This window comes from Scyliorhinus torazame, chromosome 9 (genome assembly GCF_047496885.1).
Source record: "Scyliorhinus torazame isolate Kashiwa2021f chromosome 9, sScyTor2.1, whole genome shotgun sequence".
Taxonomy (NCBI): domain Eukaryota; kingdom Metazoa; phylum Chordata; class Chondrichthyes; order Carcharhiniformes; family Scyliorhinidae; genus Scyliorhinus; species Scyliorhinus torazame.
The window spans coordinates 143,318,131-143,345,427 of NC_092715.1; the positions used below are offsets into that span (position 1 = coordinate 143,318,131).

The following is a 27,297-nucleotide window of genomic DNA, read 5'->3' on the forward strand; positions in this document are numbered from 1 at the left end:
CTGTCTGTGGCTTCGAGGAAGAGCTGGAAGCGCTGTTTGAAAATCTTCCAGTTGGCCCCGAGGTTGCCGGCGATGCGGAGCGGCGGCGGCGGGCTGATGTTGTCCATGTTGCAGGATGACGGAATGCTGGCGGAAGGCAGATCACTTGCAGGTAGGTCTAAGAAGTGCTAATATCCCTCAACTCCTGGTATCATGATGTGTTGGGTGTTCTGGATCACATACAGGTCACCAACATTTGAAATTGTGCAACACTATTTTATTGAATCATTAACTGTTTAAACATACTCAGACTGTGGGTGAATACGATACTAGCTTCAACTAAAGACCTTTGCCTTGTCCTAACCAGTCGATGCACTCAGCACATGGTGAATGTCTGTGTTACAGGCTGTGAGCTCTGTCCTCCTAGCTAGCTGCAACTCGAATGAGCGGGACCCCTGATGCCCCCTGTCTTTATAGTGTGTGTGCTCTAACTGGTGATTGGCTGCGGTGTTGTGTGTGTTGATTGGTCCCACTGTGTGTCCATCAGTGTGTGTCTGCACCATGATATACTGGTGTATATTATGACAGGCCGACTGCCTTTTCCTGGAAGTGGGCCTGCACCAATGGCAGCAACCCAGCCAGCAGGGGCGGATGTGTAACCAAGCTAATTAGTAAGCCACTGAAAGGCGATTTTTGCAGCATGACAGCAGTTTTGCCTGCGTCATGCAGATTCCAGCCCCCCCTGTTTTACCTGGACTGCAGCAAATGAGAGGAGGAAGTCAAGGCTATGTTACACCTGAATGAAATGTAAACGTGTTTCCAGCAGAAAATGTCAAAGTTGCTGCCTTCCCACATAACAACCTTGCCATTTGATGTGGAATTCCTAAAGCCCTGTGAGTTTCAGCTGCTCCTCTGATACTGCTAACAGTTTTAGAGCTTCCCCACTGCTCCTGCTGCTCGAGCCAGTGCTCCCCGATCACAAAGTGAGAGCAGTCACTGCCAGCCACCTTGCGATGGTCTGCCTGTCTATAATTTCTTCTTCCAGAACTCGCTTAAAGGACAGAGAACATGGAGATAACCTATTAAGTAGCCACCTCCCATAATATTCATCCAGAAGATGCGCTCCCACCTTGATTGGGTTCATGACCCAGAAATGACCCCGACATCTGGTTCTCAAGATCGTGGCTCATTTCAACTCGATGTGTGAGACCAGTCAGTGAGGACAAGCAACCAGCATGACTGAAAGGAATCACGGGTAAGCTGGTCCTGTCCTCAGCCATCACCCATATATGTGCATTTTGGAGCGAGCGTTACTGAATCATGATCAGGAATAGGAATACTGATTTATTTATTTTGACTTCTTCATAACCCAGCAGCACTCCAACAGAGGCTGAGGATCTGTTAATTCAGAATGAACTGGAGGTTGAGCCTGGGACCTATCTAGTCTGTCCACCTGAGTTTCATACTGGTGACTGCACTTACCAACTGAATAATTGGGCAAGATAGGTCCAGATTTGTAATCGAAAAAGTAATAATATATGGAAATATGACACAAGGAAAGATCACTTACCCCCAGCCTGCTATTTTAACAGACCATGCACAATTTATATGGTAATGCCAGTTTATGTATGTTTTCATACATTTATATCCTATGTTCCAACATATCTGGGGGCTGGTTTAGCACACTGGGTTAAATAGCTGGCTTTTAAAGCAGATCAAGGCAGGCCAGCAGCACGGTTCAATTCCTGTACCAGCCTCCCCGAACAGGTGCCGGAATGTGGCGACGAGGGGCTTTTCACAGTAACTTCATTGAAGCCTTCTTGTGACAATAAGTGATTTTCATTCATTTCATATCACATTTAAGTCCATTACGCAATAAATTACTTTTGAAGTGCAGTTACTATTGTTGTGCAGGCAAAATATATATCTGAGACAGATCAGTAACCCCCAAGCAAAAACCAAAAAGATGACATTGCTTGTTCACTCTCTAACCAAAACACTCGAACAAACATTACTGGGGTACATATCTAATTTTTATAGTTGAGTTAATGTTGATTATATTATGCAGTGCCACTAGATGGAGATAAATATATGTAGCCAATACTTAATTCATAAGCAAGCAAATTGTATGTATCAATCACTTTTCTATTTATAAAGTATAGCTCCTTACTAAATAATAAATATAATTTTCTTCTGTTCTAGCACCATTAAAAGAATGGGACGATTAAATTAAAATGATTTTAATTCCATATAAATGCCTGCCAAAATATCTTAAGGTTTCAAAAAAACAGTTAAACCTTTTGGACAACTGCTGATTTCTGAGAGTTGCCATTTACTTTAATGTTGAGTTGACCTTAAGGTTTGATGGAATCTTGTGATGTTCTGATTGATTTTCTGATTTATTTATGATCCATGCTTTTCATCATCTTTTTATTTGTTGCCATTTGAAACCAGTAGCTTTTAACAGATAAACATACATGCATGAAGCTACATCAAGAAAATTAGCCCTAAATTCCCTTCAGGTCTTTGATGTTTCTTCAACATAACTGCCAGAACAGAAAATGAGGTGAACCCAACTTCCACCTCAGAGAGAAGAGCCCACAAATTTGTCTGCTTACTCTCATTGTGTGAAACACAGTGGTTAGCATTGCTACTTCACAGCGCCAGGGACGCAGGTTTGATTCCGACCTCGGGTGACTCTGTCGAGTTTGACATTCTCCCTGTGTCTGCTTTGGTTTCCTCCGGGTGCTCTGATTCCTCCTATAGTCCAAGGATATGCAGGTTACATGGATTGGCCAGGCTAAATTGTCCCTTAGTGTCCAAAGTTTGGGTGGGGGTACAGGGTTAGGTTGGGAGATTGGGCAGAGGTAAGGCGCTCTTTCAAGGGGTTGGTGTAGACTCGATGGGCCAAATGACCTCCTTCTACACTGTAGGAATTCTATGAAATTTTATGAGAGCATGTTCATGAGAGTTTCCAGACTTCCCATTTGAAGGCTTTGTATGTTAGTCTCACTGAGGCTCCAGATTGAGTCATTACAGTTGACGCTTCCCCATTGAACTGAACCTCGAGGAGTTGATTACCAAGAAGAAATTCTTCATTACTCCCTGAAGAGATAAACTTTAAAAAGTACTTACCACTGTGTTGTGTGCGTTCTGAAAATGTTGTCTGCTGCCAGATTAAGTTGGACTGTTCCAACATCCTGGTTCTCCACTATGTGCCCTCCTCAAATGTTGCCCCTCCAATTTCTGATAGGCATCTCTTCATTTAGAGCCCATTCTCACACAGTTCCACTGGCCAAATCGATCTTCAAGATTAAATGTAAGAGGTTTAGAACAGAGAATGGAAGACATATTTTTACACAGAGTTGACAGGCTCTGGAATTATTTTATATTCATTTTTGGAGTGTGTACTTTGCAAGCAAATATTTAGTGGCTGCCAACCACATTTGAGGTGAGTCACATATAACACAGACCAAGGAAGCAGGTTTCCTACAGTATATCAGTGAACTAGCTGAGTTTTTACAACAGTTTGACTTTTTTACACTTCTGCTATCATTTTAATTCTACATTGGAACAAAATTAAATTCAAGTTTTCAGATTGCCGTGGTGGGAGTGAAAGTCAAGACCCCTGAATTATTAATCCAGTAAAATGCATAGGTTGAGACAGCTTTTTAGTTTTAAAATTCTCTCTGCCGTTATCGCATTCTGGGAATGCATAGTACATTCCTCGTGCTCAGTGTCGCTAGGCTGGACATGATAGGGAATATGGTGGATGACATATATCCTGGGCTGGATTCTCCGATTTTGAGGCTATGTCTGGAGGAAGTGTCTGGTTTTAAGATGGAAAAATTGGCGAGGCCCCAGCACCGATCCTCCAACCGGTGAGGGGCTAGCAGCCGCGCCACGTAAAACGCACGGCCATCCCGCTATAAATGACTGCAGAATTGCTGGGTTCGTCGCCGCGCATGCGCACGGCAATGATCTGTAGCGGTCACGACGTACAACATGGCGCCGGCCACGCGCGGACACAACCTGCCAGATAGTGCCCACCATTCACCCAGCCATCGCCAAAACCCCCCAGCCAGCACGACAGCTCCCCCCTGTCTGGCGGCGCTGGACACAGTCCGCAGCCGCCACACCAGGTTCACGAAAACTGAGAACACGTGTCCCGTGCTGTCGGGAAATCAGCCCATCGGGGCGCAGCATTGGGGTAGGGCCTTCAGGTATCGTCCTGAGGCCGTCCAAACGGCGTGCAGCGTACTCCCCGATGAAACCATTTTGGAGGGGGCGGAGTATCCGAAAACAGGCACCACCCCCAATTCGGGCTCAAGCAGGGATTCTCTGCCCAATCGCCGATTACGATATCGGCGTCGGGCAATGGAGAATCCCGCCCCCTATCTTTTGTAAACCATTACAATACACCCTGCAATTTAGATCTAAATTTGTATGTTTCCTGTTGATATTGTAGAACCAGAGAAATGTTACGTCATAGAAAGACGCCACCATTCTCTGTCAGGAAATGCTATAATTGATGCAGTCAAGCAAGGATCTGGCAGAAGGACTATCGAATAATTCCTCACTACTTTATACTGGCTATTAAGTATATGGAATTATCTCATAGATCAGCCATGATTTCATTGAATAGTGGAACAGGTTCAAGGGGCTAATCAAAAATCTACGCATGTTCCAATCTGGTTAATTCAGGTAGAAAACCTGCTTTAGAAACTTCAGTTACTGAGAATAAAAGTGGCAGCTGACTCTTCTGTTCAAAGAACTAATTTGATCACACACTTTTGCAGGATGCTCTTGCAACACTGTTGGTTGGCTCAAAGTGATGCAGCAACAAATCATATCTTAAGAGCACAGGAATGTACAAATCATAAGATACACTGGCCCTTGAACATGACTTTTCTTTAATTTATCCAGATTTTTGACTGAAGATTGATTATTTTCATAAAACTTTAATAGTTTCTGTGGCAGTTTTCTAGCCATTCTCTATCACTAGACTTAACTTGGAGTTAATCAACAAAGCATTAGGGCAAAATGTTATGGAAGATTGTGATGGCAAAAATGGAACAACCGTGAAGTGACAAACGAGGAGTTGTGCTAGATACAAAACTTCAAATATATTATAGATGATTGTTATAAAGTGCAGGTTATAAAACTATTGTTGGTGCCTTTAACATACTATACAGAATGTTTTTATAGCAGATAATGATGAAATATTAATATTTTTCACATATCATTCTTCCTTGCAGGCCACCCATTACACATTGCTGGCAAGTTTTGAAGTCTTGGGGAAACTCACTTTCAGCGCTATAGCTGGTATACTTGTGGATAGGATTGGTTTTATCTCTAGTTTCTGCATATTTATACTGCTATCATGTTTAGCTATTTTCCATGTTTTAAAGCCGGCAGATTTGCTACCTGAGCAGAAAAGGGAATAAAGTGTGAGTGATCTGCAATGTGATTAAAACTATCTGAATGTTGTCTCCTGGAGTAATTTTAACTTGAGAGCCTTTAAAAAGCACATTATTAATAAAAAACTGGTATAATTCTAACCCACCTGGCACCAGTGGGAACCAAAGTGGAGCTTACTTGATACAGTAATAGATAGGGTGCTCTTTTGGAGGGTCTGTGCAGACTCTGTGCGTCGAATGGCCTCCTTCTGTGCGGTAGGAATTCTATGAGAACACCTGCTTGATTTTATCCCATCATTGTCTTAACTGGTCCCTGAGCAACTGAAATACAAACCGATCTTGGGAAGGAGCCTTATTAATTTAGGCAAAGTGGGGTCCTGTGATGTTATTAGGATCCTAATCATATTTTAAAGGCCTTATGGAGGAAGGATGATTAGGTGCTCAACTCTAGGTTAAAAACTTTCCTAAAGGGACCAGGATCAGCAGGAGTCCTCTGACTCCTAGGCGCAACCATGTTTTCACATAATTCGCAAAATGCAAGGGACTTAGCGTGGTTCTGATGCGTGGCCTCAGGGCCCCGTTGTTTTGACCTGCCTAAAGCCAGCCTCTGTTACCTATTTTGAGTGAGAGGTTGCCCATTGGATTGTAAATATGAACAGGGAATTAAAATAGCCCTGGCTTTAAACTGATTTTGTGAGGAAAACTTGCTCTATTTCTCGCGACTCCTCCATTATTGTTACATTATCAGCCTACTTATCCGGCATTGAAACGCCGGGTGAGCAGAAATTTCCTCCAGTTAAATATTGATCAGACTGAAGCCATTGTTTTCAGTCTCCACTCCAAACTCCATTCCCTGGGTATCAACTCCATCCCTCTCCCTATGACCTCATATTTGTACCATCACTAAGACCACCTGTTTCTAGCTCTGTAACACTGCTCAACATCACCCTGGTCAGTCCTGACCTGCTGCTAAAACCCATTCATGCCTTTGTTTCCTTGAGACTTGGCTATTCTAATGCACTCCTGATTGGTCTCCGACATTCTATCCTCCGTAAACTTGAGGTCATCCAAAACTCTGCTACTTATGTCACAACTTGTAGTAGATCCCATTCCCCTATTACCCTGTGCTCACTCACCTACATTCACTCCCGGCCAAGGATTGTTTTAATTTGAAGATTTTCATTCTTGTTTTCAAATTCTTCCAAGGCTTCACACCTCCCTATTTCTATAATAACCTCCAGCTCCACAGTTCTCTGGAATACCTCCAATAAACTCCTCGAATTCTGGCCTCTTCTCCATCTTCAAATGTATTTGCTCCACTTTTGGTGCCTGTGCCTTCAGTTGCTTAAGCCTCAAACTCTGGAATACCCTCTCTACACCTCGTTGCCTCTTTGCTTTCAACTTTTAAGACACTCCTTAAAACCCACCTCTTAAGCTTTTGGTCATCTGACTTTATATCTGCTCATGTGGCTTGGTGTCGTTCTTCGTCTAGTTGTCCATTAAAGGTGTTATGTAAATCTAAGTTGTCATTGTTGCTCCATTGTTCCTCTCACTGGTTAACACAAGAAACAACAGAAATTCTGAAATCTGCTCAGAATTGAATATCTGCCAGTGTTACAGAGCTCACTGGAGTAATATCTTTAACATCTGTCAGTCATTAAATGTAAAGTGGCCAGCAACACTTAAGTACCACCACGCTCTCCAGAGAACACGCCAGCCTGGAAAATATGAGCAAACATAGAAATATGCTTGAAGATGGAAGAGAAACATTTTGTAAAAGACCAATCCAAATCAGATCATTCTGCATCTAGCCTCTTCTTTGGACCAAAAGTAAAGGTTAATCACGTGGTCTGAGTGTAAAGTTTACTTAATTACCTGTTTAAGGATAATGACATATTCTAATTTGTTTTACTCTCTAAAATATGAAACTGTTGTATCACTAAAGGTTTAAGATCAATATATATTTTTTGCAAGCTTTGGACGCATACTTGTGTAACTAGATTTCAATTCTAGGTGGACGTTGTAGGCTATAGATGAACTGTGTTGATCCCAAAATAAAAATGAGGATAAATAAAAGCCAACATTAAAATCTCAAGTATCATCAAAAAGTGTTTATACTTTTGTCAGGATATTCCTCTTGTGTTAAACATAGCTAATAAATATTGTAACAATCATAAGTTATTATCCAAATACTGCTGAAGCTAGCCAAGTTGCTGTTACCATGCTCTTGTTGTGATTTGCCTGTTAACTGGTTTCATGTGGTCACACAAATTGTGTTTTTTTAAAAATCACATGTATGTGTCACAATAAAACATTACTGCACAAATCTATCATTTTCAATCTATGAAAATTTGACTTTGTTGATGTATGTTGATTATCAGTCTCCCTGTTTCTATATTTCCCTACTGAGTACAACAATTCTTTGCTCTTCTGAATGAGATATTATCAATTCATAACTGATTTTAAAAATCCTCATTGAAGAAGCAAATTCTGTATCCAGCAATTACCCAACAAATATTCTGTGTTTGGTCTCTGGATATTAATGTTCTGAAATCTATACCGACAGAATTTCCCTGTAATCAACTCCAGATTATTTCTCAATAAATCTGCAGTAATAACATGACAGAGCATTAATATCCCTGAAAGAATGTTGTCACATGTCAAGGACATGGAGTTCACCAACAGCTGCTACAGAAACCAGGAAGCCTCGATAAAAAGGTGAATGAACTATTTCCGCATGCTACATTGCAATGTTACATTACAGAAAATAATATTAATAGCAAAAAGTAATTTAATGGTGAAAATTAACCTGTGGATACAATGACAGTTATGAACCAAACTATTGTATTGTCATGCAAAAGCCAACATTTATAAGCAATTGCACATTATTTATCGGTCAATTGTTAAGATCCTGGACCAGATCCCAGCATTTGTTAGGATAATACCGGAGAAGAACCGCAAACACTTTTTTAAACTGTGAGGAAAGGATACTTTGCTCCAGGAGTGACTCCACTGACCAATAGGTGTATTTTATATTAAAACAAACATTATTCTTAACACAGAATTAAACACATCAACATCACAGAAATAGCTTATTAATTAACAGTTAAGCAGTTCTTAAAATAAAAGGAACTCATTTTACTGCTAACCTGTACCTTCTCTATCTCCAATTAAGCAAAGCCCATCACAGGTGAAAAACCACTTATAAGTAATGTTAGCAACCACAGGTTTACTTGCACTTGTGCGGACTTAAAGAGAGAGATCCTTTCAGGTATCAGCCTGCAGATCCTTCTGTCTGTGTTAGATGGCTGTTTAACCGAGCAGCCTTTGGCAAAAGCTGCTGCTCAGCTTAAAGCTCCTAATGAACGAAAAGCCTGTATCACACTGCAAAACTACAGATAGACCTGGCTCCTCCCATTAATGACATTGGCGTGATTTATTGGCCGAGTCTTGCCGAAATTGGGACTAGACAAGATTGATAAATCCGCGAGAGGCCGCTCATGGGATGCCCTGCAGTCGCTACGCCCCACCAGATCTAACGAGATCTCACAGAACGTCACAATCTGGATCCTATCCACAATAGGTGGATTCCAGGCTTTATAGTTAAGTGAGCTTAACTGCGCACTTAACTATTCCTACGCCAGATCTAACCAGCCGCCGGAATCTAGTGGTCTCACCGAGGAGACCCCAGGCAGGTGCCATTTAACACTGGTCCCCACAAACGGGAACCAGGTGGAAAGGCACTTGGGCAGGACCTCCCAGGCAATCGGAGGCCCCCGGGTGTTTGGCCTCTGGGCAGGGTGGCAGCCTGGCACTGTGACAGGAACACTGCCAGGCTGATAGTGCAATGCTGTCCAGATGGAATTTTGCCCATGCCGGGTTTGGGCCCGGGGGTGCACGCCATTATGAGGTAGGGTGAGGAGGATTCGAGAACCCCCCCCAACGGACGATTTGGAGGGGTCCGGGAGTCGCATCGTGGGGTTGAAAGATCGGATGGCATTTAAAAATGCGACTGAGTGCTCCTTCATGCCCCGAATAAAAAACAGTCCTGTGCAATAGCGGAAATGACCCTGCTAAACCTGCCCAAAATGCGGCTTTCTTTTCATTACACCACGCCCATCATCTTTATCCGACTCAGATCTGACCTGCTTACCTAAGTCTAAACACAGAAGGTGCAATTCAGCGGACTTGAAACCAGCCCGGTTTTGGACTCGTTTGGTGGGGGTGTTTCTTGGCAGCTGCAGTACTGAGATTCACCATGCTGGTCACCGGCATTCAGCTAGGTTTTCGGGCCTTGGGGAGGTTCTCCCCACTGCAGCCTCACTTTTGTGATTTCCTGCAGTGGCGAGCTCAGCTCAGCAGGACCGGCTCCTCGCAGGTCGGCTGCCATTTTGACTGGCAGCCCAAATCACTGCATGCTCCCTCTCAGGCCCTCCAGCTTGCTTTCCGAAAACCCTCCTTCTTCCCTCCCAACCTTCAAGTTGCCCCTGGAACGTCCCTTCGACCCCCCCCCCGGTCTACTAATGGCAAGGCCACCATGCTCCTGGCAGTGAAACTGGGTGGCACAGGCAGAGTGTCAGGCTGGAAGTGTGATGGTGCCCGGGTGCCAGGGGGAGTGCCAAAGTACTACCCTTCCCTGACCATCTGAGGGTCTCTATTGGCCTGCGACACCCCCAAGGTGTCGTCCTCAGTCCACATTTGTGGAAACTAGTACTAAATGGCGTCCGTTTAACGTCTTGTAGGTGCGGTCATTGACCCCCTGGTGAAAGCGGCATCCAGGTATTTAAATGAGCCTAACGAAGCCAGGCGCAATGTGGTGGCTGAACCATGCCCGATATGTACTTTCCAGAGAATGTCCAGCAACCATAACAAAATTCCATTAGGCCTCTCTTTGTAAACACATACATGTGTTTGATGATCTTACTTTTACGATATCTTAATTGCACCTTTTGCAGACACATCACCTAAGCCTGGAGATTAAACCAGGATTTTTTTTAAAATTACTGCAAACTATATACCATTTCCTTACATTTATCACACAATGTTATGGTTAACTTGTGCATTTTGAGATTGAACATATTATGATTTCACCTTTGTTGGAATAGGATATCATCACTTAAACTGATTTTCTGGAACACAAATATAATTCTTCTGCGATGTTCTTCTAAGGTCGGACCCTGTGATTCCCCATTTTACTCCACTCTAGCACCGAGAGATAGCCATCAACTTTCATATCGCCCAATCTGGATTTTCACCACTTGAGTACAGCGTTTTTTCTTTACACTTCTGAACGAGATCTTATTTATTCATTTTTTTTTTTAAATTTAGAGTACCCAATTATTTTTTCCAGTTAAGGGGCAATTTAGCGTGGCCAATCCACCTATCCTGCACATCTTTTGGGGTGTGGGGGTGAAAACCACGCAGACACGGGGAGAATGTGCGAACTCCTCACGGTCAGTGACCCAGGGCCGGGATTCGAACCCGGGTCCTCAGCATCATAGGCAGCAATGCTAACCACTGTGCCACCGTGCTGCTCTCGATATTATTAATTCATACATGATTTTTTTAAATTCTTCTCATTCAGGAAGCAAATTCTGTCTCCAGCAATTCCCCAACAAATATTCTGGATATAAATATACTGAATTCGATCCTGACCTATTTCCTCTTTCCACACCTTCAAATACGTCCTTAGTTAGGTTTCCAAAACTACTGGTTTGAGACTCAATCACCTCACCTTGCTGACCTGAGAACTGACCCAATCTTCTGTCACAATTCACCACATACCTCTCCAGCTCTGAAGAAATGAGGTCTGAGGCTCAATATCAGGTGCTCCTTTTGTCTCACCATTCAAATACAGGGATCATACTCTAAACCCTGCGTCTCACATTCCCCCCATTCCACCACCACATGTCTAAAAATGGATGTGCACATATTTTCAGCGTTACTTTGCAAATGGGTCAAATTGTAATAATGCAAAAATATTGACTTAATAATATCACGATTAACCAGGTGCCAGGAAGTTATATGAAGAGGAATAAAATAGAAAGTAAATAATATGAATGCAAAGGAAAATGCCTGATAATTTGCTGATAAAGAATCAGCATCACAAGGAAGGCAAATGTAATATTGTTGTTTACTGCAAAGAGAATGTGATATACAAGTGGAGATGTTTTACTACAGTTGTATAGGGTATTGGTGAGACCACATCTGGAGCAGTGTAAATAGTTTTGGTCTCCTTATTTAAGATTAGGTTCAGAGAAGGTTCACTCGATTGATAGCTGGGATGGGGTGGAGTTACGTTATCAAGAAAGGTTAGATAGGCTGGGCCTATATTCATTGGAGTTTAGAAGAATAAGAGGTGATCTTATTGCAACAGAAGATCCCGAGGGGCAAGTGTGACAGTGTGGATGCTGAAATGATGTTGCCCTAAAAATAAAAGGTCTCCCATTTAAGACGGAGATGAGGAAAACCTTTTTTTCTCTCACAGTGTGAGCCTTTGGAATGCCCCAGAGAGCGGTGAAGGCAGGGTCATTGAAAAATTTAAAGGTAGAAGTCAATAAATTCTAGACTAACAAGAGAGTCAAAATATATTAGGGTAGGCGGCATGTAAGCTAGACTTCAGTGCAGTACTAAGGACAGTGCAGTGTTGGAGCTACTGATTTGTTGATGAGATTAAACTGAGGTCTTTTCCATTGGTGCACATTGCACATCCCAGAGCACCATTCAAAGAAGAATAGCCAACATTTATCCCTCGACCAACATCACCAGAACAAAAGATTAACTGATGAATCTTCTTAGGCGGGATTCTCTGACCCCCCCACCAGGTCGGAGAATCGCCGGGGGGCGGCGTGAATCCCCCCCCGCCCGGCTGCCGAATTCTACGGCGCCGGAGATTTGGTGGGGGCAGGAATCGTGTTGCGCCGGTCGGCGGCCTCCCCAATTCTCCGGCCCGCAATGGGCCGAGTTCCTGCCTGTTTTACCCACCTCCGTGGCCGGCCCCCTGGGTCCTCGGGGGGGGGGGGCTATCTGGCCCCAGGGTATGCCCCCACGGTGGCCTGGCCCGCGGTCAGGGCCCACCAATCCGTGGGCGGGCTGTGCAATGGGGCCACTCTATTCCTACGCGCCGGCCATGTAAGCCATCGCAATGGCCGGCGCGAAGGTGAACCCCCCTGCGCATGCACGGGGATGATGTCAGCTGACGCTCCCGCGCACGCGTGGACCCGTGCCGGCCGGCCGAGTCCCTTCGGCCCCGGCTGGCGCGGCGCCAAAGGCCTTACACGCCGGCCAGCGTAGCGCAAACCATTCCGGTGCCGTCCTAGCCCCTAAAGGTGCGGAGGAGTCCCCACCTTTGGGGCGGCCCGACGCCGGAGAGGTTCCCGCCACTCCACTGCGCCGTTTCTGCCCACCCCGCCAATTCCCGGAGAATCAGTCGTTCATGGGAACCTAAATGGCTTCCACATCTGCATTCTGAACAACAGCAAATACACAAAAGTAATTTATTTGCTGTAAAGTGCTTTGGCATTTGACGATATTCACTACACAAATACAACTTCTAAGCTGCTATTTGTGTTGAGTAAACCTGTTGGGGGGTACTATTTCTTAGGGAGTCTCTGGTGAGGGCGTCTGGTTGGGGTAGTGTGGGCAGGTCTTGCATTATGGGAGGGAGGTTGGTCCTCGGGATAGATTTTTAGGGCTACCCCCTTAATGTGTTACCTTCTTTGCCCACTGCGAAGTCCACCGCGTCAGGGCCACATTTGTCAGGACCAGTAGTAATTCTCACGGGATTCCTGGCACATAGGACCGGAGAATCACGCAGGCCCGGAGAATATGAGGCTGGATTCTCCGTTTTTGGGACTAAGTCCCCACGGCTACGGGCAAACTATGGTCTTTTACGCCAGGAATGAGTCTGAAAAACTAACATGCACTATCGCTCCAGTAGCAGTAAGGCAATGCATTCAATATAAAACTGATACCTCGAAGTGGGTGCAGGGTCTTTTCAGGTGGTTCAACATCAGTACAAATGGCTGACAAAATCGACACCATAACAATCATGAGGAAACTGGATGAGAACAGTGCTCAGTTGTGACCCTCACTCTATGCTGAAGAACACACAATATCAGGTTTGTGTCCAAATCCAGGATCTCATAACATCGAGAAGCAACATGGACCCTCTACATCTCAATATTCCCAGTGTACTGGTCATAGTATACTAGGCACCACGCTCACGGTCATGACATAAGTACAAGAACTAGGTCTCGAATACTTATTGTCGCGGCTACTGGGGGAGAGCTGACACTAGTCTGACTGGGTTACATACATGGGTCTACTAAGCCTAATGAATACCCTCATTGTGAGTATGCAGCACAACTGAGGAGGATGGTCTGCCACCTGTCGACCTCCATAATGTAATCAGCCTGCAGGTGGTGCCATGTACAGACTGAGGGCAGGCCAAGGGCTAAAACTGGATTGTTGCCTTGGAGAAGGAGGGAGATTATTCAAGGGGAACTACAATTGACTGTTCAATTGTCGGTGCATAAAGTACAAGAGCAAGGAGCTGAACTTATACAAACATAGTTGGACCTCAGACGGAATATTGTGTTCAATTCTGGGCGCCACATTATAGGAAGGATGTGAATGCATTGGAGAGAGTGCAGAAGAGGTTTACAATAATGGTTCTAGGGAGGAGAAACTTCAGTTATGAGGATAGATTGGAAAGGTTGGGACTGTTCACCTTCGAGAGAAGAAGGCTTAGAGGAAATTTGATAAAGAAGTTCAAAACCATGAGGCAGCTGGACAGAGTAGATGGGGAGAAATCTGCCCGTAAAAAGATCAAGAACGCGAGTGCACAGGTTTAAAGTGATTTGCAAAAGAAGCAAATGTGATGTGAGAAAAATCTTTTTCACATGAGTGGTTCAGGTCTGGAAAGCATTGCCTGCAAGTGTGGTGGAGGCAGGTTTAGTAAGGCATTCAAGAGGGCGTTAGATGATGACTCAATAGAAGCAATGTGCAGGGGTATGGGGAAAAAGCATGGGAGTGGCACTAAGTCATGATGCTCATTTGGAGACCCGTGCAGATACAATGGGCCCAATAGCCTCTTTCTGCAGCATAACAATTCTGTGATTCTGTATCTGTAGGGCGGCACGATAGCACTGTGGTTAGCACTGTTGCTTCACAGCACCCGGGTCCCAGGTTCGATTCCCGGCTTGGGTCACTGTCTGTGCGGACTCTGCACATTTGTGTCTGCGTGGGTTTCCTACGGTTTCCTCCCACAAGTCCCCAAAGACGTGCTGTTGGGTAATTTGGACAGTCTGAATTCTCCCTCTATGTGCAGTGTACAGGTGCCGGAATGTGGCAACGAGGGACTTTTCACAGTAACTTCATTGCAGTGTTAATGTAAGCTTACTTGTGATAATAAAGATTATTATTATTATTATTAGTCACAGATACACAGAAGAGTGCAAAATGCAGGCCCTATGCCTGTAGGTGTAGATAAGATAAGGAGAAGATGGGCCCGTGGTTGATTGACCAGATTTGCCAAGCACATTGCCTTGAGGAGCCAGTGTTAGCAGTGCCCCAGGAAGTCCCAGATGTTCCCAAGAAAAGGCATCATCCACAAAGACATTTGGCGCAACTCAAGATCTACAGAAGACACAGCTCATACCTGATGATGAGTAAAAGGCAGTGTCATAAGTAAATTTACTTGTCCAGGGGTCTGATAGCGCATATTTGCCACCAACTCCGTGACAATCTCATGCCACAAGGACTTGGAAGTACATCACATATTGGTACCTCTGAAGGTTACCTCCACACGAACATAACTACATGTTTCCAAGGCTTCACTGGGAACCTTTGTAGAATCTCACTGTCAGCCAAACACAAATGTACAAAGGTGACTGATGCCCTTTACAATAAAGCTCACCACCATGTGCAGTTCTGCATGGATGAAGCAAAACAGGTTGCCAGGGCTGTGGAATTTACTGTGATCTCAGGTTTTCCACAAGTGCAGGTTGCCATGTGGCCTTGAGAGCTGCCTGACAGAAATCTGTAAGATTCATTAGCAGAAAAGGATTTCACTCTCTCAATGTGCAGATTATCTGTCACCACCAAAAGCAGATCCTGCATGTATGTGCAGGTACTGATGGAGCGCTCATGACTCTTACAGTTTGACTAACTTCCTGGTGCCACAGATTTTTGAGTGGTCTTAGCACTTAGACGGTTAGCTCCTTAGTGACAAACGGCACTCAGAGACACCTGTCTGTCGTCTACAGATCGTACAATGTAGAACATTCTGCCACAAGGTGCATGATGAAGCAAATCATTGACCTCCTGAAGATGTACTTCCAATGTTTGAACTGTTAATGTGTGGCTCTCCAAACATCACCACAGAGGGTCTCCTGCATCATCATTGTTTGCTGTACCTTGCTCAACCGCATGCTGCAAAGTAGAGTGAGTTCCCTGAAGGACAAGATATCTACTCAGATGGGAAGGACACGGAAGAGGATGACTCTGAAGAAGGTGAAAATTCAGACAAGCCACATTGCATGGGCATGACATAAAGGATGTGACAACCTCATAGCCACAAGGTTCCAGGAGGAATAAGGTTATGACTAGTTTTCACAATCAAGACTCTCTTCAGCCTTCGATGCAGGGCATTCTACAACACCATCACTCGCAGAGTGAACATCTCAGGAGAAGGCAGAAACCTCACAATGACCATAGAAGCAGCTTTAGTCACCTTCTTCCCTAATGATAAGATTGACCTTGGAAGACATCATAGCCTTGACAACATGTGGCTGCAGTGGAATGTGGATTGCACTCCATCAGCGGCATCCTGAAGCAGTCCACATAGGACGGTCCTTTCAGCCACGACGTCACTTGGCAGTCACTTAGTGGACTTGGCAGCTTTCGCGTGGCTGCAATGCTGATTCAAATATGGATGCATTCCTGTCAATATGAATCCAGCTTAGTTACGAGGCCCAAAGCAAAATGATAACCTTCAATGGTTTGCACTTGAACACTTGAAGAGTGAGCAACATTCAGAGATCTCCATGTCTCCCATCACCAGCTCTGATGAATGTATAATGAAGAGGCATCATCCTGTTACTGACCCCCAATAGTGCCTCGCAAAGCTGGATGTGGTGACATGCAACTCTACATCTTGCGGCCATAGCTGCGAAGTGTGGCTGCAATGTCCTCACAGGAAATTCCTCACCAGGTTACCAACACTCAGGAGCCTGTAGTTTTCAGACTCCTGACAAGCTCCTGTCCTGGATGACCTTTGTATTATGCAAATATATGGTCCAGTCAATATTGAGACAACTGTCAATGACAATTTCTTACCTCACACACCCTGCTGGGGACTTGGGAGAGGTCCAAAACTATCGCTTTCAGAGCATGCTGGTCCTTGACATTGTCCAGCTCACAAAGGTTTGTCCATCCAAATAATGAGTGCACTGTCATGCAATAAATTCCATATCAAGTTGTATGCTGTATCTACACATGCATAATGTGAAGCACTGTTAAGCAGCTGTCCAGGAGCAATGTAAGATCCTCACAGGTAATTAGATGGCTTCATCAAGGTGAACATACACCTCTGACATCACCTATTGCAGACATTTGAGATTTTCCTGATAGTTCTTTCCCTCGTTCAGTGTGATGCACAAGGAGAGTGCGAACTACGCAAGGAATGATGTTCACCATTAAACACGGAGACAATAACAAGCTGCAGAGAGGCATGGAAACCTATGATGGTCAACGTTTGATACTACCTTTTCCAAATACTCACTCTCATAAAGCAAATGCTATTGCAAACTACATGATGGGGAAATGATGATTTAATTATCAGCAACAACTAATTTTGCCATCCACAAAAAAAAGCGATTGGTGTGACAGCAGCAATAAGCCTGATGTGTAATTTACCTGTGTCCAACTGATTTAGCTGGTTTAGCACACTGGGCTAAATCGCTGGCTTTTAAAGCAGACCAAGGTAGGCTAGCAGCACGGTTCGGTTCCCGTACCAGCCTCCCCGAACAGGCGCCGGAATGTGGCGACTAGGGGCTTTTCACAGTAACTTCATTTGAAGCCTACTTGTGACAATAAGCGATTTTCATTTTCATTTCATTTCAAAATGAATAAAGCAGAATATATTTACAAAAGTGCAAAGGACATACAATGAGTGAACATATGTACCATCAGCATGCATTCAATACTCTTTAATTTTTCTATACCTTCCATTATGACTAGGTGCAGCCCCAGCATCTGCAGCAGATGTGGAGGCAGCCTGCTGACTACTGTGCCATGTTTCTGAGATGACTCTGGCAAGTGTCCTCTGAGGCTTGATGGTCCTGACCTGCTAAGGGTCTTTTACTCCGGGGCCAGTGCACCCTCCTTGGTCTGACCGGCTGGAGGGCAGGTCACTGGCAAAGGGAAGTTGGAGTAGCAAGGCACTGTAGCAGAGTACTGGGTGGATACCCCAGCAATGCATAGCTTGCTGGCACTTTTCCTCACTGTGGGTGCCTGATGGCCCCTGTTTGACTCCTTGAAAAGAAGGGCCATCTGGAGAAAGGTTGAGGTGCCTGTCCCCTCTCACCTAGCCACTGCTGGAATGCACCCATGGCAAGAGCAATGAAGTGGAGTCCAAAAGCAAATCCGGCAGAAACTGTTTGATCTGGGTCTCCAAGGCAGCTGGCACCCTTCCCATAGATACTTTAATACACTCATATGCAGGAGCTACGATATCAGAGAGAACGCGGATAGATTCCTGCAACCTCGGTCCCATTCTGCTGATGGCCTCTGACAGCGCTGCCTGTTGTTCCCTTGCCTCTTTATGCATTTAAAACACGTGTCCTAGAGCCAATTCCAGTGACACGTCATTGGATTCGACTCAGCAGGAGCCGTTTCCAACAGTCCTCCGAGTGTCAGAGACCTTGCCTGTCACTGTCTCCATTTTCTGTGAACCCATGTTTGTGAGGTGATGAACAGATTGTGAACCCAAGACTACTCTAGAAATAAGTTGCACCTAGATGTGTGTGTCTGTACTGGTGGAGGGTGCAGGTGAATGTAGTAATGGATGTACAGTTGGGGGACCCTCTTCTTTCGCTTCTGAGATGGCCTGTGGAATGGAGCTTTCTCTTGTGAAGGACAATGTTCTCCTCCTCTGCTTGATGGTACCTGAAATGGAAAAAATAGAAAGTCAGTGATTGACTAGATAGGCTCGTATGTTACAGATCACTCACAGTCATTGTCTGTTTGGTGTCGCTGTATAATGGATTCCTCACTGGGTTTTTTGGGAGGCCGATTTCGCCTTCTATGCAGGCACAATCCGTGTCATCCCCTGCCAGCTCTGAAGCCTGCTCCTCAAATGGGGTGAGGGACCTGAACTCCAGGCTGCCCTCTGCTCTCTGTCACTAGTTATGGGAATTCCTAACCTGCCTTAAGACAAATGGAATGAGCGTGAGCACTATGGATGAAAGAGCAGTTCTCAGTTTGCATGCCTGGTTGTGTGTGCTGAACCCGCTCCTGTAAGGGATTAAGATGCTGATTGTACCACCTTATCTTGACAGCCTGGAGGAGAGTATCCACGGAGCCATCGCAGAACAATGGGCTGAAAGTTGCTGTCTTCGTGATATTTTTCTTAATATCAAGAAAATGGTATTTGGAGGTCCTAGCTTGCAGTGAGTGAATGGCTGTCTGGGTGCTGTTTAAATATGGTGCCCATACGTTGGAGCACATGAGGTGACCATTGTGTGGGCAACTTCATGTCCACCCCGCCATTAATTTTGATGTGCTGTAGAGGGTTCCATCTTTGCTACTCCACTACTGGGCCGATATCTGGGGTTTGAGTATCTGTGTGTGTCTCCCTCCAGCTGGCACTGAAACTTCAGAGGCCAGGGGATGCCGCACTGGGACACCTCCGCGGGAGAGAGCACTGAATCAAGCCTGCCGTTTATCCCTAACCGGAAGCCTGAGGCTTATATCACACAGATATCCAGACCCCCACCAATGCCCAGGTGATCCTCTCTCTTGCCAGTGGTACAACACCCACCTGGTTCCTACTTCGCTGGAGTAGCTTTCCCAAGAGAGAGAATAGGACACTGCTGTTTATTACCTAACCAGCAGCCTGTCCTGAGTGAACGGGTTTGAATCGTTCAAGGTGACCCCAGATTCTCGACCCCGGAATTAAGGTGAGGAATATCTTAACAATGACATGGTCAGAGATCGCTGGTGAGAGATTGAAGAATTTAAATGACTCCAATTATCAGCAAATCGAGGTTTATTGCAAAACCCAGGTCAAAATCATCAAACAGAAGAAATTATAATAAAATCTTAAGCTCTAACACAAACTATGTCTATTCAGGAAGTACTATAACGGACACAACGTAAAATCTTATATTGTTACACAATTTTAGCAATGGTACAAAACACAAATCAAGCCCCCTGCCCCAAAGCCTCAACCACTATCAAAGTCAAGGGAGTTTCGCACACTGCTGCAGGGTACTTACAGTCCAAGGCTGCGGCTCGAGCGGGAGGTCAAGTCGAAGGTGGAGAAGTCAAGCCAAGAGACTCTCAATCGAAACACAGCCTCTTTTATATCCGTTTTACCTGGGTTTTTCCTGTGTTCGGCCAGCCCCTTTTGCATTGAATCGGTAAGGTTTAAAGTTCCCGCTGGTCCCGCCCCCTTTGAGCCGGTCAGACCTGTCGACTTCCGGGTTTTCCTCGCATTTGTATTGTATCGGTCCAAGTTTAAAGTTCCCGCTGGTCCCGCCCCCTTTGAGCCGGTCAGACCTGTTGACTTCCGGGTTCTCCTCGCAGGTCCGCTCCTTCCAGCCAGACAGACCTGTCCCGATTTGAATTTGGCGCCGACTCCACCCCCTCCACCCAGTGAGTTCCTGCCGGCGGCTCCTGTCAAGATTGGAGTACCTCCCCCAGGTCCGCCTCCAACTTGGGTTTTTTCCACCGGTTGCCTTGCAGGGCCTGGCCCAGCGCAATACACTAGTTCCAGACAGTCTATTCTTTTGGATAACAAGGTTAAGCTCCCTTGTGAAGATTTTTCAAAGGCTTCCATCTGCTTCGGAGATCGCTGCTATTCTCACCTCGCTATGTTGATGGGGTGTTGATTGGATTTCGCTCTGGTGGAGACAAAGTCATTTACATCTGCATGGGGGCTATGACCATCACATTGTCCTGCTTGCAGGCAGGCCCCTCACAGCATTACCATTTCCCTTTGTCTCTGTTTTTAATCCTATTTAGTTGTCTGGCTTCTTCTTCCTTGTAGCTCCGGGGGGGAGGGGGGGGGGGGGGGTTGTAAATACCTATGCCCCTACTCAGCTCAGCGGACCAAGCCTGCTGGGAAATTTGGCTACGTTCCTTTGGCTGAAAAGTGTCCAGTTTACAGTCTCTGGGTTTTATTCTTGGGCAGTCCAAAAAGGGCCGAATTGCCCGAAAGCCTTACAGTGCTCCTTAGCGATGCATAATTAATTAGCTAAACAGCACATGATCTTGCATGCTCAGCCATCCCACACTCTAGTGAAAATCATTCCTACTTCCACTCCCATCATTTAGACTCCAGAACGGTAGATTTTACCTGTTGTCAACAAAATCTATCTTTTACCCCCAATTTTCTCCCATCCCTTCTTCAAGGTGGTGAGCATCCATTAGCTTCAAAGGCATCTTGATATCTCACCTGAATTTATTTTTATTTTATTATGGGATATAAACAGTGCTGATAAAGCCAACATTTGTTGCCCATTCCTAATTGTCCTTGAGAAGGTGATGATGAGCCATCTTCTTGACCCACTGCAGTCCATGTGATAGAGGCACGCCCACAATGCTTTGATTGACACATGAGCCTTGTCAATGACTATAAGCAGGAAGTTATAGCGTGAGTGACATTAAAAATCAAGCTCAGTCTTGTTCCTGATTGCAATGATCCACACATATGCACTTCTGGAAAGGACCACTAGCTACAATTCTGCTGATCTCGGGACACTGAGGTCAATAATCTCATTTGAAACCCCAAGGTTAGGAGCTACTAGTTCAATCAAAAAAACTGGGATTACCCCCCAAAAAATAAATTGGGATTGGATTTAATGTTTTCTGGTCTACAAAGCTGATGATTGGAGATTTAAAATGTGGAATTTTTAGAAAATATGCTTGCTTCCAATGAGTTCAGAAATTTCCAACAGCATCATCCTGACCATTTTGTTGGCTATGTAAATCTTAATCAGACAATTAATTAGGTGTTTAACTGCATTTTCTGATACTTGGCATCAAATCAAATTGTCATGGACAATCAAAATGGCAAACTGAGTTTTCATTTGAACACCTGTTTCATTTGAACACCTGTTTTCATTTGAACACCTGTTTAAGATTGGAGCCTGCAAGTGATTTCCAGCTAACTACCTCCGGAGTTGAAAGGAGATGATCTCTTAATCCTACATATGAATGAATGTAATTCAAGAATAATCTCTAAATATCATAAACTATGTTAGACTCATCTCAGATCTTGTGCAACATTTTCCTGGAACATTAACTAAATTTCAGCATTTTGTAATTTAAATACTGTTACACAAATCTCGTCAGATCTCGCCCTTCATTTCTATCAATCAGAAGAGATTTGTGAAATTGCAAAATGCTGAAAGTCAGTCAATATTCAAGGAAAAATAGTGTCGCACAAGATTATATATATATATGCACAGATGGCAAAGAAAAATCTTTTTACTTGTGAAGTGTGGTGCAAATGCATTCAGATTAATAAAATGACTGCCTTCTCTCTTTCCCATCCCCCGCTCCCTCTGCCACCCTCCACTCCACCGCACTGCCGGATAAATGTTAAGGATTTTTTTTAGGTGGCATTAACGAATTAATCTAAATCTGAGGCACAATTCTACAGCATAAAACCACCATCCTGTATCACTGTTACTGGGGGAATGTAGAAAGAAAGGGTTAAAATATCTTGGTCGAAATTCTCCAGCCATTGCAATTCACTTTTCCCGCCGACATTGCATCCTAGCCTGTGGGTTTCCTGACGGCGTGGGGTGGCTTCAATGGGAAATGCCATTGACAAGTGGCAGGACTAGATAATCCCATTGCCAGCAAACACCGTGTGGCCGAGAAAAATAGGGGGCTAGATTCTCCAATCGCCGATGCCAAAATCAGAGTGCCCAACCAAATGGGGGTGGCGCCGTTTCACGATGCTCCACCCCCTCCAAAGCAGTGTATTCTAGGAGTACGCCCCGCCATGTATCGACGGCCTCAGGACATTGCCTGAGGCCCGCCCCCCCGATGCTCCGCCCCCGACCGGCCGATTTCCCGATGCCGTTGGTCGCTTGTGGTCACATCCATTGGGAATTCGACATGGTGGCTGCAGACTTAGTCCAGCGCCGCCACAGACTGGGGAGGGCCGATCCGCGGCAGGGAAGGACTTTATTAGGGGCTGGGGCACTGTTAGGGGGTGGCCGGGGGCGTGCGAGCTGGCCAAAGGGGGGGGGGGCACTATTTTGCGGGCCGGGTCCACGAGCGGCCTCCGCCATGTGGCACTGCGCGGCTGCTGCAGGCCGCCACCATGCGCATGCCGCTGCCACGGATCCAGCAATTCTCCGGAGCGTATTGGCAGCTACAGCTGGGTGCTGTACGCTGCCGGCATGCTAGGCCCGAGCAAACGGGGAATCAGTGGCCGTTTTACACATTTTCTCAGGCATTAAAAGCCACTATTCCCATGCCGGCGTGGGGACATAGCCCCAGAATTGGAGGATGCAGCCCAGGGTTGGGGAACCAAATAATCTAGTGCCTTATTTGGAAGATTTACTGTGAATCTGAATGTCCCATAGCTGATCTGAAAGTCAAAAAAACCTGTTTAGGTTTCTCAAATGCTCTTGTACTTTAATGAAACTATGGTATATGACTAGATTGAAACATCTGCAGTGTTATTTAATTCTGGTATTGAAAATGGAGAGGGATAACAAATTCAGAGCTTTGCCAACAATAATTATCCAGTAGAAATTGCTGTTATCAATACTGAATTTATTTTGCAGCTTGCAGCACAAGCAAATTATGTGAGGTATGCAAATATTTTTCTTTTCACTAAAATAACCTTCTTCTGAGAGAGAAAAAAACATAAGATTTATAGTTAACACAATTTTTATTTCAAGTACTTTTTTGTTAGAGATTATTTTGTTAAATCTTTTTTCAATGAATGGACAAGCAGGTTTAGACTTGTCATTTATATTATATAAAAAACAGAATCATCTTTGGAACTATATTTTCCAGGTTTTCTGCTTGTCTGTGGTTTTATTATGTAGCTGCCTTGTTGTATATTCAATTCCTTTTAAAAAAACGTAAAGTACCCAATTATTCGTTTTTAATTAAGGAGCAATTTTAGTGTAACCAACCCACTCCCCTGCACATCTTTGGGTTGTGGGGGTAAGACGGCAGCACGGTGGAACAGTGGTTAGTGCTGCTGCCTCACAGCTCCAGGGACCCGAGTTCAATATCAGCCTCTGGTGACTGTTTAGAGTTTGCACTTTCTCCCCGTGTCTGCGTGGGTTTCCTCCAAGTGCTCCGGTTTCCACCCACAGTCCAAAAATGTTTAGATTAGGTGGATTGGCCATGCTAAACTGCCCCTTAGTGTCCAAAAAGGTTAGGTAGGGTTAATGGGTTACGGGGATAGGGTGGAGGTGTGGGCTTAAGTAGGGTGCTCTTTCCACGGGATGGTGCAGACTCAATGGGCCGAATAGTCACCTTCTGCACTGTAGATTCCATGATTCTATGAGACCACACAGACATGGGAAGAATGTGCAAACTTCACAAGGACTGTGATCCGGGGCTGGGATCGAACCCGTGTCCTTGGTGTCATGAGGCAGCAGTGCTAACCACTGTGCTACCGTGCTACTCTGTGTATTTAATTTCTGCTAATGTTTTGAGCAAAACAATCCTTTATCTTTGCTCATTAAAATGAGGAAACTCTATAACAGTAAAACAAAACAATTTTTCCATTTAATTATCCAGGAATGGAATTTTCCATTTATTTCACAAGGGAAAAATGAAAGGTGAAATGCCTGTCAGTATTAAAGATTTGGCACAGTGGTTTTGTGATTGGAGTCAGGGAATCATAGGTTTAAGGTCCACTTGAGCACATTGATGTGTTAGGCAGGTTGGTTCGATGTGGACTGCACTCGATGCAGGGAGTTAGAAACAGACGTCTAACACAGGAGAAGATCCAACACTGTTTTACTCAACTAGATGAGCTGCTGTACATATTCAGCTGTGGGTCGACACTATACTGATCTGACTAGTAACATTGTAGTAGCCTGATCAGACTTACTAACTATCGCATGGTGTTTGTGCTTGCTAGCTCGTGGACTCTGACTGTCTCAGTAGCTGGGTCCCGAGGGAGCGGGAAACCCAGTGCCCTCTGGCTTTATAGTGGTAGTGTCCTGTCTGGTGATTGGCTGTGCTGTGTTGTATGCTTACTGGTCATCCTATGTGTTAATCACTGCATGTCTGCATCTCATTATATACATGAGTGGATATTATGACACACATAGTTAATGCTGTATTAAGTAGGAGTGCTGCACAGCCAAAGATGATGGCGCATGGTTAGCATGTTAAACCAAGGCATGTATGCCCAGTTGGACCCTATGATACAATACAACTCAACAAGGTGCAGAGGGGTTCTGCTGATGTCCTGGCCAGAATGTATCCCAATGCCTATTAGTGTCAGCTGTGACTCAGTTGATTGCTCTCTTGCCTTTCATTCACAAGGCTCCAGGTTCAAGCCCTACTCCAAGGCTCGAGTACAAAACATACACTCCAGTTCAGTACTTTAAGAGTGTGTGAGTCATTAAACTGAGGTTCTAAGGGCCGCGCAGTGGCAAGCACTGCTGCCTCATGGCGCTGAGGACTTGGGTTCAATCCCGGCCTGGCGCACTGTCCGCATGCAGTTTGCACATTCTCCCAGTGTCTGTGTTGGTCTCACCCCCAAAACCCAAAGATGTGCAGGGTATGTGGATTGGCCATGCTAAATTGCCCCTTAATTGGAAAAGAAAGAATTGGGTACTCAAAATTTATTTTGAAAAACTGAGGCTCCATCTGCCTGCTTGGGTGAATACAAATGATCCCATTTCGAAGAAGAGCAGGGGAGTTAACCCATGATGCCCTGGCTGACATCTATCCCTCAGTCAACATCACCAAAATAGATAATCTGGTCATTATCACATTGCTGTTTGTGGAGCTGGTGTGCTAATATTGTCTGCTGGGTTCCTATATTACAACAGTGACTACATTTCAAATGTACTTTGTTGGTTATAAAATGCTTTGAGATGTCCGATGGGCATGAGATCTTGACAACACAGTGTGTGCTGGAGACAACACAGACTTGTGAATGCCAGCTGCTGCAACCTTCAGAGTCTTTTATTCTGCAAGACTTTTGAGACAAGCTGTGGCCTCTCAATATCAAATGAGAGATGAGGAAAATCCTGTGTAAGATTTCCCCGAGAGCAGCAATGCATATTACTAATTTGTTTTATAGATTAAAAATCTGTGAGGAATGTTGCCATCAAACGGGGGTTTAGCTCGAATTTACTTCACCAAAATATTTGAGGAAATGTTTGTAAGAGTACTGTTAACTGTGCTCTTGTGTCTTTAAGTGTTATTTTCTTTTTCTTTTGTTTCAATACGTTTTTAAATTTAGTATTTAAAATGTGCACAAATGGTCTGCAGATTTACTCCTCCTAACTTCAGATACCTCCTCATAATACACAAATTGCGGATTGTTTTGGAGCTTGTTCAGGTTTCCCTTAGGGATTTGGGCAGTCTGGTGCTTACCATCTGCCATACCATAAAAGTATGCTATCAAACACCTTCAGTAAATTGCCACATCAACTGCATTCCTCTAGCCAGTCTTCAAAGACAATTTGGCAAATGCAACTGTTTTTTAAAACATTTTTTTAGACAACCCAATTATTTTTTTATTTAAAATTTTTATTTTCCCAATTAAGGGGCAATTTAGTGTGGCCAATCCACCTGCCCTGCACATCTTCGGGGTGTGGGGGTGAAACCCACGCAGACATGGGGAGGATGTGCAAACCCCACACGGACCTGGGGCCGGGATACAAAACAATTGCAAGTCTTTAACAAACACATTCTAACTGTCTTTGATTAATCCGTGTACTCCTAAATGCTCACTAATTTTATTTCAAATTATGCAGAGAGGTTTTCCTCCATCTCCGCGGCTTCTTCCTTTTTTTCTGGTCCCACCAATGTCAATGGGGTTTCCCACTGAATGCAGTCTTGCCGCCGGGAAACCTGCAGCGTGTGCGCACAGCTGGTGAGACCATAAGTTCCTGCCAACATGAATGGCCAGAAAATCCCGCCCAAGGATTCTAATGTTTACCTACAACTGATTTTGGACTACCTGGTTCATAGACTCCTGTTTTATTCATCTCTCTTGAACAAGGGTGTTATATTGGCCATTCTCCAGTCTCACCACATTTAAATATTTTATGAGGACTGAAAATTGTAGCCAGAGGCTCTTCCTTCTTAAAAATGTAATGAATTGTTTATGATTCAGAATGCACTGCTTGAAAAGATGGGAGCAGATAATGGGCGCGATCTACCGGCCACATTGTGCCCGAACCAGGGCGTGATGTGGCCATTAGATGACATGACAGGCCTCCGCCAGGCTTCCCGAAAGCCATTACACCTTGTGAGATCTAACCAGATCTAGCAAGACATCGATCTGCATCCCGCCTACAGTGCATTCCAATCACCCAAGCATGTGATTTCACTGCACTTACCTCACTTTGATGTGGTCAATGTTTACACACATTGGGATTTCACCAATTAGGCCACTGAAGCTTAAAAGGATGTGAATGGATCAAAGCTTCAGATAGGTTTTATG

The 27,297-nt window shown here is 44.7% G+C and overlaps 1 protein-coding gene across 4 annotated transcripts in view; it reads left to right on the forward strand.

Moving 5' to 3' along the window:
• The window catches only part of mfsd3 (major facilitator superfamily domain containing 3), a 163,496-nt gene extending 155,747 nt beyond the window's left edge, over nt 1-7,749 (forward strand). For all 4 annotated transcript variants that reach the window (XM_072516591.1, XM_072516590.1, XM_072516589.1 and 1 more), the window contains exon 6: nt 5,238-7,749. In XM_072516591.1, coding sequence (XP_072372692.1) covers nt 5,238-5,426 — 189 coding nt within the window. In that variant the 3' untranslated portion in view covers nt 5,427-7,749. The remainder of the gene's footprint in view (nt 1-5,237) is intronic.
• The last annotated feature ends 19,548 nt before the right edge of the window (nt 7,750-27,297 follow it).